The sequence below is a fragment of the Equus przewalskii genome, chromosome 22, assembly GCF_037783145.1.
Source record: "Equus przewalskii isolate Varuska chromosome 22, EquPr2, whole genome shotgun sequence".
In the NCBI taxonomy this organism is placed as follows: Eukaryota; Metazoa; Chordata; class Mammalia; order Perissodactyla; family Equidae; genus Equus; species Equus przewalskii.
The window spans coordinates 7,988,766-8,004,684 of NC_091852.1; the positions used below are offsets into that span (position 1 = coordinate 7,988,766).

The following is a 15,919-nucleotide window of genomic DNA, read 5'->3' on the forward strand; positions in this document are numbered from 1 at the left end:
TAATAGAATTTCAAGAATGCTCACTTGTTGCCACATCCTTTCCTCCTTCACTTATCTATCAGTTGTGCAAGAAGAGGATCTTTAAGCTTCCTGTGAACTGATGTTCAGCTGGGAAAAACTTGCTTCCTAACAAGCGAGTTTAGATGAGGCCACACTCCTGAGTGCAGTGGCAGTGTGAGGAGCTGCTTAGCTGGGGTGCCATAAAGGATGGAGAAGACAGCCTGTCAGCTCCCTTGGGTACGAGGGCAGAGGCACAGACTAGACAGCAGACTCGCATCTGGTGACAGTACCTTATCTTGCATTCATTGCCAATGACCAGAAGCATTAAGCATAAGTTTTAATCTTATCTAACTCTTTGGGAACCGAATCTACCCAATGTTCAACAAATAAGCTTGGGATGCCAGCCTACTTCTGTGCCAGATGCCAGTCAGGGGGCTAAGATTCCACAGTGGACAGACACAAATACCTCCCCACAGGGAGCTTACATTCTCCAGCAGACTGGGAGTTTCACCATTTAAAAAGTATTTGTGATTGGCAATGGCCCTATTTAAGATACTGTCACCTATAGCACTTGGTTTAGCATTAGGACATGCGTGTTGAGCTCTGCTCTTTCCCCAGCGAACCCCCCACAGCTCCGTGTATGTACAGTTCCTGGCACGTTGTGGTGTTTTACATTGTTAGTTCTTCCACCCGCCCCATAATACTCCCTACCCACCACCCCCACAATAATTTTTCTCTAATGTGCATCTTCTTCCATCCTTCTCTGTGTCCCACATGCGAGTTCTGGTAGCTTGTTGCTGAGGCTGAAGTTTTTAGGAATTATTCTCTCAACCTAGTCCTGGTTATGCTTTGAGGTTTGTAGACTTTCTTGGTGGAGAAAATGATTGGCTTTTCCAAATCAGTAGCCCAGATTCTCATCCTCTTAGCTTTGACTGGGTCAGCCTAGAACGACCCATCTTTACACTAAGATGTTGCCATTAGAGTCTTCGCACTCAGGGCCTATTTTAGAGGGTGAGAAAAAGCGAGCATAAAAGACATGAAGAATGAGGCAGCACTAGAGACTGACTGACGAGACCGTCGCTTACGTGCCTTTCTCTTTTGCAGATTCAGAAGTATTGCCAAGTCTTACTTCAGAAGAGCAGATGGTGTTTTGCTGCTGTACGATGTTACGTGTGAGAAAAGCTTTCTTAATGTACGAGAATGGGTGGATATGATTGAGGTAAGAGACACAGAATTACACAGGGGAGTTATACGCCCACTTGGAAAATGCCCTTTCTCTTCTTTGTGGAAGGGAGCAAGGTTGGAGCCGTGGATCCAAGCTCTCAGGAAGAACTGGCTGTCAGAGGCAGAGTTCCCGACGGCACTTGGCACTATTGGTTTTTTCCGCAGTAGCTGAGCAGGTTCCCTCAGGGCCAGGGGCGCTGCTAACAGGAGCTTCTGGGGATAAAACTTCTGGGTTTTCTTACAGGTAAAATCTGAGCCCCGTTGAAAGCAAGTGAAAATGCAGGTAACCTGAGAAGCAGCAGCTCTTACAGACGAGGGGCGGTGTGACTGGGTGTGTAGTGCGGTGGGATGCGTGTACGGGCTTCCAGAAGGTGTACTAGAAGCACAGGTGAAAGAGCACCTGGTGTGAGCAGGTGCCAGGCTCAAATTCTATAGCAACTGTGTTCTCAACTTTATTCTGGAAGTGGTTTGGGTGTTCACACACCCCAAGATACCACTGAGATCCCAGTTGGTATTTTGAGCGTGTGGTAACATCGGTGCCTTCTTCTGGTTAAATGAGGTGGTGTCTTTCTTCTGAGCAGCTTTCATATCCTTCAGTTTCATGGTAAATAATTTTTAAAAGTAGGAAATGATTTTGACCACAGGTAGTATGCTACCAACAGATATTAATCGACATAAAACGACACTTCAAGCTATAGTTCAGCATACTCTCTTGGAAAACAAAACAAAACTAATGACTAATACAATTTTTCAGGTAATTCTGTTATCTTTCATTTTTAATAGGCATTAAGTGCAGAGAACAAATTGCTGTCTAATTTCAAGTTAGCCTCTAACTTCTTCAATTGGGCCTATTTTATACCCTGTAAAAAAAACAGAATTAATGTTCTGTTTCTAACTAAAGAAGTGATATAAGAAATGACTGATTGCAATTGGCTATATGACTTAGGCAATGAGAAATAAATGTGCCTTTTGTTCAATTGAAATATCATGGCTTAAAATTATTATAAATACAATGAAAGTGTGTTGACATTTATGTAATATTTTTATTTCATAGAATTTTCCACGTTATATTCATCTTTGTAACATATGAGAAAGGAAATAAGAAATGTAATGTCATTCTCACTTTTTATGGGAAACCTGAGGCATAGAAAGTGTGGCTCTGGTTTGTAGTTATTTAGAGGTTAGAGGTGGAAGGGGGAGTTGGGCCTCCTCGTTCAACACTGGTTGCTTCTTTGATAAAGCACCAGAGTGAGCAGCAGATTAAGAAAAAAGGCTTTTGATGTAAGAAATCATTCCCAAGGTAGAGTTAGTGCATAGAAGAGAGACGTCTACTCAAGGGGACATGTGGACCTCCCTGGGGGGAGAGAGCAGTGAGTTCAGAGGATAATGGATGATCTCAACTAGCTTAGACACACAGATAGTGAAAATCTATGGCAAAACTTGTTACTGTTGAAACCATTGGGCTTAGTCTTCAGATTCAGGTTTTGGATTATGCTCAAGAAAAGGAGGCATACTGTGCTCAGCCATATGAGCTGTGAAACAGCCCTTAGTGCCCAGCCGTGGCATGTGTCAGGAGCCCCATTGTAATACTTTGCTAAACACCTGCATATGGTAAATGACCTTTTCAGCTATTCATATCACCTTTCATCAGGTGTGAAAAGGAAGAAAACTCTTCAAGGTGAATTCTTGGGCCTGAGCCCGGGGCCGAGTGGTTAAGTTCGCGTGCTCCACTTTGGTTGCCTGGGGTTTGCTGGTTCATATCCTGGGTGCGGACCTACACACAGCTCATCAGGCGGTGCTGTGGAAGCGTCCCACATAGAAAAACTAGAATGACTTAGAACTAGGGTATACAACTGTGTCCTGGGGTTTTGAGGAGAGAAAAAAAAGAATAAAAAAGGGAGGAAGATTGGCAATAGATGTTAGCTCAGGGCAATCTTCCTCACCAAAAAATAAATTAAAAAAAAAGAAAAAAATGATGAATTATTGAATTTGTTATGGAGAAAAAATTAAATACCACTTGGCATTTGACTTTCACTTTCTTTGAAAAAAATGGGCATGATGAACCTTTGCCATGGTTCACTCTTTCTAACTTGAGGAAATTCCATAGGGACAATTTATGTGGCCACATAAGTAGGGTAGAAGCTAATGGTGTGATCGTTGGGATAGGCCAGAGGATTGAGAAGCAGTAGTATGTCTTTGGTGCATTAATAATCAGTACACTTCAATTGAAGACCACTGGGTTTCAGAATCTCGTAATAAAATTGTGGATAAAATAAGATTATGGCCATTTACTTACCTGTCATGAATAGTTTATTGATTATTTGGGTAAAAGTTGAATGGAAACACTTGAGATGTGAGATCTTTTCCTCACTTTTACACCTGAGAAATATTTTGGGATACCTACTCTGTGCTTGGATGGTTCTAGAGCTTGCAGTATATCTGTTAATAAAACAAAGAGCCCTATCCTTATGCAGCTTGTACTCTCGTGGAGGAGACATACCAAGCAACAAACATAAAATAGGTACATAGAATGGTAGAAAGTGATAAATGTGATAGAAAGAAGAAGAGGGCAGGGTACAGGGCCTTGTGCTGAGGCAGTGGGCTGCAGGAAGTGTGGTCGCTGGAAGGTGACATGGGAGCCAAGACTTGAAGGAGATGCCGGTGTTTACCCGTATGACTTTGGGAAGCCATTTAGATGCTCAGATGCTTGACGTCCTTAAGTGAATATTTGATTAATGGCTCTCACATGATGCCCCCTCGGCTCCTGAGCAGTTTGCCAAAGAACACAAGGAATTAACCCATTAATGGTTGAGATGTCTAGTTTTGGGAGGGCCTTTCATTCCCTTCTCCACTCTGCTTTTACTACACTCTGGTGCCTTTCTCTGAAAAGAAAGGAGGTCAAATATGATCTCGTTATTTTTTTTTTCTTTTTTTGAGGAAGATTAGCCCTGAGCTAACTGCTGCCAATCCTCCTCTTTTTGCTGAGGAAGACTGGCCCTGAGCTAACATCCGTGCCCATCTTCCTCTACTTTCTATGTGGGATGGCTACCACAGTATGGCTTGCCAAGCGGTGCCATGTCCGCACCCGGGATCCGAGCTGGCAAACCCTGGGCCGCGAAGCGGAACGTGTGAACTTAACCACTGCGCCACCGGGCCGGCCCCTGATCTCCTTATTTTTAAGGCTCATTTCTTGAGCCTGTGTCAGGCGTAGCAGCAGACTGAATGAGCACCTGGCTCTCTTCAGGTGCGGCAAAGAGGACTCTCCCCATGTCTTCATCGGGGCTGCTGCTTCTGTCGTGTAGGAACCAGAAACCTGATTTTCTGTGAGAGTCAGGTTATCTTCTTTGGTTCTCATCGTAGCCTGCTGAGGGGGGATATGCGCTTACTACGCCCTTCATTTTACAGATAGGGAAATTGAGGCAGAGACATGGAGACTTCCCTGGTTTCACGCAGCCCCAGGGTGGCCAGGTGGTGGAGGGGCAGGTCTCTCACTCCGCTCTGCCTCTCCCATCTCACGGTCCATCGCTAGCTGCACTGTGCATCCTGCGACAGTGTGACAGTTTGCATATGCTGATTTGGGAGCATTGTCTTCAGAATCTGTTACTTTGGATGCTTGCTAATTGACTCCTCATAAGAACCGTGTCGGCCTTTAGGATCTTCATATTTTGCTTTTGAGGTAGAGCAGGTAGCATTGAGTGTGGAACTTTCGAACTCCGTTTTTGACCCCTTATAGCTGAGGGATTCTTGTGTGTTTTGTTTCTGGGATCACAAAGTTGGCTTGTAATCACGCTGTTTGGGGTGAAAGTTGTAGAAAATGACGTGGCACCATAGCCAAAGGCACTTCTGTGCTCCTGCTTCCAGAGTTTATGCTGGTTTGTATGGTGGGAAGGCTCATGGAGTCAGTTAGACCCTGGCCCTGGGCCTCACAAGTTTTCATTTACTGTCTCTGAACTTCAGTTTTCTCACCTATTGACGGGAAAAAGTTGGGTTCTTTTTAGAGACTGAAGTTCAAAGATATTATCTATGCACCATGTGGCACCTAAGACGCATTTGGAAAATGGGAGCTGCTGCTCTCGTCGTCGTAACTTGTCCATGTTTGATGCATGCACAATTTCTTTTCTTTTCTTTGTGGTAGGATGCAACCCATGATCCTATTCCTATCATGTTGGTAGGAAACAAGGCTGATCTTCGTGACACTGCTGCTGCAGAGGGACAAAAATGTGTCCCAGGATACTGTGGAGAAAAACTGGCGATGGTAAGAGTGAGAGTGGCTCCAACTGGGATAGACCCTAGTTGTTGACCCCCTCGGAGTCAGTGGCTTCTCCCTTTTGTCTGCCTTTGCTGTTTGATGGGCTTCTCTTCTTATCCAGGCAGAACTCCCAGCGGGCCCTCGCCCTTCCATGCATATAAGTAATCGCACTAAGGATTAAATCCCTCACAGAGTTAAAGTGATCTTCTGATCGTTTTCTCCCAGTGAGGAGCGTTGACAGAGAGGGGCTAGAATTATCCCGTCTTCCTCCTCACTCTCACTGGGTTCCTGGAATCCTTCTCTAGTCCTGGAATCCAGGTAAAGGAAAAAGAATGGGTGTCCTATTTCGAGGAGGTGGCTTTGGTTCTGGTGGGTTACTATGCCAGGGAGCAGAAGATGGTACAGTGTCACCTGGGTGGAAGAGACTTAGAAGACTTGTTTTTTTCTCTAAGATTTGTGCTTAGTTGGAACAGTCTACAGTTATTTTTGTTTTGCATTTGTGTAGAGGATGGAGCTCATTCCTGCCCAGATTTTTATTGTGGGCCATAGTTATTCTCCCATTACTGTCATTGTGTCAGAATGCTGCGTGGCCCTCTTGTGACCTGTCTTACCCAAACAAGGAATCAGATGTTCCCGGGGTCGAATAAGAAGTCCATACCTAACAGTCTGATTTGATGTTGCTGTCATTGTCGTCTGTCATCAGCACCGTGAAGGGCCTGCTGTGTACCATATACATATGTGAACTTTAAAAAGAAGTTTCAATTTCACTATTTTAAATTGGAAAATCTTTTTTGTTTTACATTTTAGAACTATGAACCAAACATGATAAACATCAAAACTAGGCAATGATATACACAAGAAATTCATTCAACACATTAACTATATGCACCATGTGACAAGCACTGCATTGTGTGTTGAGCGAAGAGTAGAGAACAAAGCAGACAGTCCTTGTCCTCATGTAATTTATTGTCTGGGGAGACAGACATAAGCCCATGTGATCCACATGCTGGACTCTGGCCTGCACATCCTCTTAGAGATCTCATAATTCCAGGCTCCTTGCCGGTTTTATTCCCTCCTCACGATTTCTGAGTTCCTGAAGCTTCCTCATGTGTCTCATGACTTGTACCCTCCTGCCCCTCAAAGGCATTCTCTGTTTCACCCTATAGCATCCTGTCTGTAGAACTCAGCAACAGCACTACCCATTTCTACTAGAAATACATTCATTTTGTGATTTTTATAGGTTTTCTGTAGATTCAGGGGCTCATGGGTAAAGGTCCCACTGTGGAGTCTTTCCCCATTGTCTGATTCTTCTCTTTCTCCCTGCCTCAGAGCAGCCCTCACATCCTCCCCTCGTCCCACAGAGGCCTGCTTAACCAACACCCAGGCCCACAGCACATGCAGTTCTCTTTCCTAAGGGAAATTGTCTCCAGTTTGTTAGATGAAGATACATAAAAATAACTTCATCGATTACAATTGTGGCAAGTGCTGTGTAGGAAAAATACAGGTGGCTATGAAATTTTATAATAGGAAGACCTAATAGTGACTTTTAAGAGTTAGAAAACACTTAATGCTAACTTCAAAGGAAGATTACCTAAAAATTCAAAAGGTTGGTAGGAATCAGCCTGCAGAAGGGGGTTGATGTAGGTAGGGGATAACCTAGGTAATGGGAACAGCAGGTGCAAAGGTCTTGAGGTGGGAGGGAGTTTGGAGCATTGGAGAAATAGAGGAAAACTCCTGTTAACTGGAGCATTGTGAGGGAGGGAGAGTGGTGGCACATAAAGCTGGGAGGTTGGCGGGGGCCATATACAAGCTAGGCCTTCTCAGCCATGGTGAAGCGTTTGAACATTACTTGAAGAGGAATGGGAAGCATTGAAGGATTTGAAGCAGGAGAGTGATATGATCAATGATCATGTCCGTATCCACGGGGAGGTTGGATAATAGAGGACTAGAAAATGTCCACTGTCTTTAGCAACAGGCAGGCTGCTGAATCGTATAGGAAGAGATGATAGTGTGAAGGGGACGCATATCAGCTGCTGGCCAAAAGGAGATGTACTTTTGATGAACATTTAATTCATGAGGGGTTACCTAAAGCTGTCATTTTTATCTCTCTCAAATTATCTGATAGAGAACATTTGGTAGCACTGTTGGAAATAAGAACCTTAAAACGTGAAATTTTGTATTGTGCTTTTTTTTTTAGTGCAAAGTAAAAATCTTCTGACTAGAAACTGTTCCTGGAATAACTAGGGTCAAGCTTGTCTTTGTTTTTAAGTGTTGAAACGCTGAATCCAATTTCTTAGCTGGTAGTCACTCTTAGCATACTCAACAGGAAAATATTTTTATTTTATTGATTGATTTTAAAAGCTAAAATTCCAAGAAACTTAAATAAAGATTTCATTTAATTGTGTATATTTCTTTTCTACAGACCCACGGGGCGTTATTCTGTGAAACAAGTGCCAAAGATGGTTCGAATATAGTAGAAGCTGTTCTCCATCTTGCTCGGTAAAATTCTGCCTTATATTTGGAAAACTGAATGGAGGGTTGACTTTTCACCTCATTGGTGCATGTGTCAAATTTCTTGGCCATAACCTGAATGTACATTGGAAAACACTGTGTTGTCTTCGCTTAGTGGTTGGAGAAACAGTTAAACATGGATTTTATAAAAACTGGTAATGCTTCCTGTTCCCTGTGAACACTGGCAGAATACCTTTACTGCCAAACAAAGCAGATGCATCTGGCTTGTCACTGACATTTATGCAAAATGTCACCACAAAGCTAATAGTTGACTTGCATGAATCATTTCCAGGAAACAGATTTTAAATACAAGAGACTATTATGAATATAACTGTCTGACGTTTTCTGGGGTAAAGGGGAAAAAAAATGCAACCAAGCAAATTGTATATATATCATGCCAGTGGAAAGCACTTTGCTAAAATTATTACCCAGGTAATTATTAAGCAAGGGCAATGGTGTTAATAATAAATGACACTTGAGAGGTAGATTAGAATGACAATTGCATCATTGGAGAACTTGGATATAAATGTGAGGGTTTTAATCCTTGGCGTATTCTTAGGAAATAATGTTATCTGTTAGATTTATCTCTTCTGCCTAGTTTTCTGCCGCAAATGAAAAGATGATTCTTTACTGGCCTAAAGAGATTAAATATATATTAAAAAAAAAACCCAAAATAAAAAATCAAAACGTGCGTTAATAAAACCCAGGTCAATGATCTTTAATTGCTGATAAAGCAAGAACATAATTTTAGGTGTGTAATTCTTTTCCTGATCGTTTGTGAGGTTTTACAAGAATCTTAACTTTAGTATGATAATTGGCCTCTTCTGCTACTATATATTGACAATTAAAACACTTTGCAGTGTTTTGAAATACTGCTTTTCTACTAATGACTTGGTGGTTGGTGTTTATAGTACTTCCTAGAATAGAACTCTGTTAGGAGAGTCTTGGGCTGGGCCTCGGAGAGACCAGGCCCTCACCTGAGAGAGGAGACGGCCCCGGGACCTGAGGTCGCCTGCGTGTCAGGTGCCTGGGCTGGAACTCAGTCTTTGAACATTATCTCCTTTCACATCAGTCCCAGAGGGGGAGTCACCTCCCTGCACCACACTGGAAATCATCTTTGTTTAAAGCCAAAACAGTGCACACTTTGGGTGTGACCTAGAACAGGTGGAAAAGAGGCAAATGTTGAAAGATGTCTAGATTCCAGTGAATTCCTTGTTTTTTGTCTGTGATTAGTAGAATCGTGGGCTAATATCACATTTGTCAAATGAGAGCCAGAGTAAAACCTTTATAAATTGGGTGAAATAATGGATTCCATGCACCTTTGAGGTGTAGGGACCACCAGCCATGTTGGCCAAACAAGATCCGTTCAGTAAAGAGGGGGGAGATTCAGTGAAATGCCCTGAAGATGGAATAACTGCTGAATTGGTAGGTGTTTTCACCTTTTCGGATGGTTGTGTTGATGTTTCACTGAAACGTACCTGCAGATTCCTGGATGGAAGAGATGTGCCTTCTGAGGCACGGGGGAGGACTTGCAGGTCTTCAGAGCGTGGTTGGGCCCAGGCTGGACTGGAGCTCTGTGCTGCCATAGCCTTAGGCAATGGGTGCTGCCTCGCTGCTCTGGCCGAGCAGGAAAGGATGCTGCAGGCAGGGCCCTCTGCGTGCTCACTGTTGCTGCCCAGCGTACTAGAGGATCGTGGCGTCAGGAGGCTCAACGTCCAGTCTGAAATCTGCCCCTGACTAGCTGTGGAGTCTTGAACAAGTCCCTGTCCTCCTGTAGGCATCTGTCGTCTATGAAGTGAGGGAGGGGGCTGAGAAAGTGACCTCTAAGGTCCTCTCTGGTTCCAACATTGTGTGATTCTGTATGTAAGAGCCTGTACTCCTCTGAGTAACATAATCTCTAATGCTGAATTATCTCATGGGGTCATACTAAATGACTCCAGATTGCCACATCACACCCAGGGTGCAGAATCGATCCTCTTTATTGTGTCGTTAAGATGGGAGAGGTTGTCACCGCCTGTGCTGCACTGAGTCAGCCAGGCAGGCCGCCCTGTAGGTGCCACACAGACTGGTGTTCAGTTACTTAAACCACCTTTGCACAAAGGTGTTTTGATGATAAGGCCACTTCTTGTGAATCACTTATCAAGGAGTTTTTAGTGCTGTTATTGCATTATGACCTGGTTTGAGGCCTCTAGCTTAGTTATGTTAGCGATGCGTTAAGTATGAATAAAGCAAATAGGTAAAGACTTTAATTTGCTTTATACTGTGCCTTCAGGTTTTCTTGTCGAAGTACCTAAGTCTTAAATGGAAACAATATAGTCTCCACAGGTGAAATTGTCATTTTAGAAAGTTTCCCAGCCTTTAGAAAGTTACATAGAATGCAGAACATGTCAGTCCTTGATTTGGATCTCATGATTCCCAACACAGGTCCTTTCACCCCGTGTCATGTCTTCAAACTTGAATTAGAAGAGTTTGTGGGAGCCAGCCCATGGCCTGATAGTTAAGTTTGGAGCACTCTGCTTTGGAGGCCCAGGTTCAGTTCCCGGGCGCAGACCTACACCACTTGTCAGTGGCCACACTGTGGTGGTGACCCACAAACAAAATAGAGGAAGGTTGGCACAGATGTTAGTTCAGGGCCCATCTTCCTCAAGCAAAAGGAAGAGGATTGGCAATAGATGTTAGGGCGAATCTTCCTCAGGAAACAAAAAAAAAAAGAGAAGTGTGGATTTGCACTGTCTGAAACAGAATTCATTTCTGAAGGGAGACCATAATGTTTGGTTAACAATCTGAATGTCTCTCCTGCTTCTTGGAACATATCTCAATCTGAGGAAAAGTTCCTCCTGGAAATGCAGTTCCCTGTAGTTCTCACAGGTCGTCTGTCACAACCAGTGTCCGATGGTAAGTAAATCTGCCATGACCAGAACCACAGGCTCTACGCATTCTGCAATAGATTCACATTCGACAGGGATTTAATTGATCAATGGCCTGAAATTTGAGAAAAACACAAAAAGCTCCAGCTGATCCGTCGGCTCAGCCCAAGTGCCAAGCCCATTGGGTGTGAATGCGTCCAGAAGACTGAGTCATTAAAATGCAGCCTTAAGGATATGGTAGTTTTTGGTGAGGTAATTCAATTTTCCCAGCCTTAAACCTGTTTTAGATATTGGAAATTTTATCCTTCTGATTTCCTTAAAGTGGGATAAGCCTGCATTTTTGGTAGATTAAAGAAACTAAAGGCCAGATGAAAGATGGGAGTACCTATTTTTCTCCCTTAATATTTGCTTTCAGGTTCGGTATTGTCCGCAGTATTATGAGCACTCAGCATGTGAAAACCCCGCACTAGGTTCAATAGAGATATCAAAGGGAATATAAGACAGCTGTGCAATTGAACCCTGGTCAAGAAAACATGTGACCAGGCAGCCATACGGTATGTAGTTGATAGAGACCATTGGACCTCCCAGAGGGGAGAGATGTGCGGCTCTCTGTGATTGTCTTGTGGGGATGCTGTGATTATTATACCCATTGTACAGATAAGAAAATTGAGATCTAGAATGCTTAATCAGCTTGCTCAAAGTGACACAGCTTCTAAGTGGCAAGGTTGAGAGTGGCACAAGCTCCACCTCCTGATGGGGAGTGCCAGGCACTGACGAGGGAGGGCAGAATTGTCTGGGGCCATCTGGGGAGCTCCCTCACCCACAGCTTGTCACTCAGCCTGTCGAAGGTGGGACTTAGAATCTGCATATTTCACAGCATCCCCAGGGCTGCCTTGGGAAGGACGCTTCCTTAGAGGCTTTTCGTAAGATCACGGAGGTCTCTCGGTGTGGCCCCTACTGGTTCATTCTAAAAGTAACTTAGGAAGAGGCAAAAGGAAGAGATTTTTTTGCTGGATTTTAACCATTCTTTGTTATCTCCATGCTCAGGTTAATGAAAGAATGGCTATAGAGTCGTTATTGCTTTTGCTAAGGTCGGCAAGCATTAGGTGCGGATGGAAGCCAGGTTCCAGAGAGTTAAGGAGTGAGCTGTGTATGTGGCACACTATAAAGCAAGAGAGAGCAAGAGTAGGCTGTGAGTGTGTGCATGCACATGTGCATGTGTGTCTCTGTGTGTGCTTGTGCGTGTGTGCACATCCTGGTGCTCAGAGGACAGGCGCAGGAGCAGTCTGCATGGTTAGAATCCCAGCTCTGCCACTTCTCCAGCTGTGTGACCTAAGAGAAGTTTCTTAACCTCTTTTTGCCTTCATTTCCTCACGTATAAAATGGACACAACAAATTCATGTGGTTCTTGTGAAGATTAAAGAAGTCAGTACCTATGAAGCGTTTAGAGCAATGTCTGGATGGCACACAGAAGCACTCAGCCGTGCTGTTTTTATTTCTCCAGAGCCATTTGTGGTTTCATTTTATACCTCAGTAATCCTTCCTCTCTCTCTCTCTAGGGAAGTGAAAAAAAGAATTGATGAGGATGACAGCAAATCCATTACCAATCTGACTGGGACCAATTCCAAAAAGACAATCCAGATGAAGAATTGTTGCAATAGTTAAATCTCAAACATCCTCGGCCAGTGAACTCCTTGTGTCCAGAGTACCGAATTTGTGTGACTTGCTTGCTTCTTAGAGTGGTGCATCCTTTGGACACTGTCATATGGAGAGTACAGTGTGGGAAATCTGAACTATGCTCTTGGGTCCCTCCAGAACCCCGGCTCTTCTTCGCTAGTTTCAGTGAACAGTTTGGTCCCTCAGGTTAAATATACTTGTCTTGTCCTTACAGTCTTAAAAGATAACATGTAAATATTTTTAAAGTGGTAAATAATCACATGCTCAGATCAAAGCTGTAGAAGAAACTCACTGATGTACTTAGATTCATGTGGTAGCTGACTTTGTAGATAACCTATGATGATGTTTACTTCAAATATTCAATACTAGAGTACTAGTGAAAGAGGGGTATCATCCTAGCTTTGCTGTTAACTAGCCTTGTGGTCTTGGATAGATCCCCAGCCCACATTAGACGTTTCCTCTCTGTAGAATAAGCAGCATGGCCTGGCGGGCCTGGGCTGTCTCAGATTCTGTAGCACCTGAAGCAGTGGGAGGAGAGCACCCCAGCCCACACTTAGTAAGGACTCTGGTTATTCATACTTTGTAAACATTGGAGTATGGATTTTTCTCACTTCTGAGGCAAGAACAGAATTTAATTGAGAAAAAGTGGTAGTATTTTAGGCTCCAGTGGAGACAGAAAAATCTATTTTTTTATGTATAAAGGAAACATTTTTGTGACAAAAATAGCTGTATATAAAAGAGGGTATTTTATAATCTCAGAAGACTTATAAAGTCCGTGGTTTAAATTCAATGTTAAAAATTCTAATGAAACCATATAAAAATTCTTCAGAAAATACAATGCCCAGGAAGGTTGTCACTCTTCACTTAAAAAATACCAGCGAGTTGTTGCCAGGGGAGAAGGAGGAACTGGGAGTGACTGTTAATGGATATGTGGTTGATTTGGTGGATGATGAGAAGGTTCTGGAATTAGACAGTGGTAATGGTTGTACAGTTTTGTGAATACACTAAAAAACACTGAACCATGTCCTTTAAAAGGGTGAATTTTATGGTATGTGAATGATATCTTACTAACAAAATATGCCAGTACTTAGAATGATTTAACATTCTGCCAAATGAAAATATGCGTGCTTATTTCAAAGCTTCCCATGATTTAAAAACATAATCTCCAGTATAATGCAAATCCCGACTCCCTAGTCGCTGGCATTTAGTTCCTTCAATAATGAACAATGAAAGAAATGGTACGTGTGGTTTTGGAAAATAATCTCTGTAAAAGAAGAGTTGCGGCTGGGAAAGGTGAGTCAGTCCTTTGTTTAATGTGACTGATGACTCATCCTCACCAAGGACCTGGTTGACCTTGCTCTCATTCTGGAACCTGCAGTGCCTCCCGTCTTCCCCATTGTACGTCTCCAAGAGCTGAAGGAGTCCACGTCTCTAGAGGCCCCTAGTGGCGTCAGTGAAGCCTGGTTTTTGGTTTTCGGTTTTCAGTGCCCTGACCCAATGAAGTTATTCCCAGCCGGAGATTTCAACTCACCTTGCTTCATATAGTTCAAGCCCCGGGGAGCTTGCTGGCAAAACTCAAATAATAGCTGTTATTTATTGTATTATATAAGCTAAAAACATTCCTTTTTGTTGAATTAGAACAATTCCTTGTAGCAGTTTTTCTCCTATTTATGATTTTATGATTGAAACTTAAATTCTCCCGCTTCGTTTTTTTTCATGAAATTGACAGATATGTTACACATGCAGATTATAAACTGCCGTGACGTCAGTTAACTTTTAAAAGCATGCCTTCTCTCTGCGGACGACATCTAGGTCTTTCACTGCAAAGTTGAATCTATCCTTAGCACCTCTACCATGGATTCCTGTTTCCTGTTTCATGTGTTTTGGTCCCAGAAAAAAAGTTTACATTTTTGACCTAACAGAATGCCTTGCTTGTGAGGCACTGTCACACTGTGGGGAAGGAGGGCTTGTTATTTTTGTGCTGCGGTGAGACAAAAGTTTTGCCACTGCTCTTTGCCTCGGGCATCCATGGAGCCCCGGTGAGAAGGGACCTGATGTGTATGTGTTGACATATGGGACGTGTGTTTAGGGCTTTGGTGCAATTGCACACATGTGTTAGTATGCATTTTCTTGTGTTGCCTTTATTTATTTTCCCCAAAAGTGTCTCTGTATTTGTCTGACAGTCTGTACATAGAGTGTACCTTTGCTACAGAAGTGTTATCTTGTCTTTGTCTCTGGATTGCCTGGCAGTGCACCCAAATTGGGAGATTTACAGAGGCCCCCTTATTAGACAAAGCAATCATCTTTAACTGTTTGAACCCGGATAAATATTTTGGCAGCAGAATCCACATTAGAGATTTATAGCTCTGGTTAGCAATCTTGATTAAAGAAAAGCTACTTAAAGCTCTTTCAGCTGCATTGGTGGGAAATCATAATTGTTACCAACATTTGATTTCATGAAGGTGTTCTCAAATTTAAAGTGTATTTTCAGTAAGAACAACAATATTTAATATTTTTAGCTTAGACTTAATTTGATACGTTTGCATAGTTCCATGCAAGTAACTCATCTTGACTCAACTTTTCCTTTGAGAGCTTTTAAAATCACAACTGTACTATGCTAATTTTTTATGTATCCTGACACATTGGATAATATTTTAATTTCATCATGGAGAAGAGCATTGGATAACATTTTTCACTGTTAACTTTTAACCTCATACATTTTCATAATTTATTTTTTTCCACTTGCTGCTTTGTATGACGTATGTGACACTTGATTATTTAATACTAAATGTGATTTGCATAAACCCAAGTCACACAGCCCTCTTGCCGAAGATAAAGTTGAGGTTAAAGATAAAGATTTATTTTCATATTTGTACAGTGATCGGCTTCAGAGTGATGGTTTTTGTGGGCTTTTATTGTATACGTGTGTAAGAAATTTCATAGGTGTATATTAAGTAGGCCTCTGAGTATTGAGTAATTGTTTTATGGTTTTGATTTATATGGTTTATATTTTCATAGTATCGGCCATATTTTGTTTTTACTGTTTATTTCTCTTCAAACCATTAATAATTATACCACAAAGTGTAATTTTTATAGCAATGCAAATGTCTAAGGAACTACAAATACTTTCTGCGTTGTAAGCTCAATAAAACACGCTGCCTTTGGCCTTCTGGGGGTTCCCTTCAGCTTTATCGCCGGCGTCCCTGAAGTAATTTTAATTCTACGACGTGCCTACATGAACCTGCGCCTCTGAAACACTGTCTTTTCGGGCCCAGGCAGCTGGCTGCTGGGAGAAAAGCATATGTCCTTGGTGTCGAGTGCTGCGGCCTGGCAGATCTTCTTGGCTGGTGGGCCGCGTCTCAACCAGCTGGAGACCTGACGGCCAGGAATA

General features: G+C 42.7%; 1 protein-coding gene across 1 annotated transcript in view; it reads left to right on the forward strand.

Annotated features, from left to right (window-relative positions):
• The window catches only part of RASEF (RAS and EF-hand domain containing), a 72,725-nt gene extending 57,027 nt beyond the window's left edge, over positions 1-15,698 (forward strand). The window contains exons 14-17 of the mRNA XM_008537763.2: positions 1,105-1,219; positions 5,360-5,479; positions 7,896-7,972; positions 12,411-15,698. Coding sequence (XP_008535985.2) covers positions 1,105-1,219; positions 5,360-5,479; positions 7,896-7,972; positions 12,411-12,516 — 418 coding nt within the window. The 3' untranslated portion in view covers positions 12,517-15,698. The remainder of the gene's footprint in view (positions 1-1,104; positions 1,220-5,359; positions 5,480-7,895; positions 7,973-12,410) is intronic.
• The last annotated feature ends 221 nt before the right edge of the window (positions 15,699-15,919 follow it).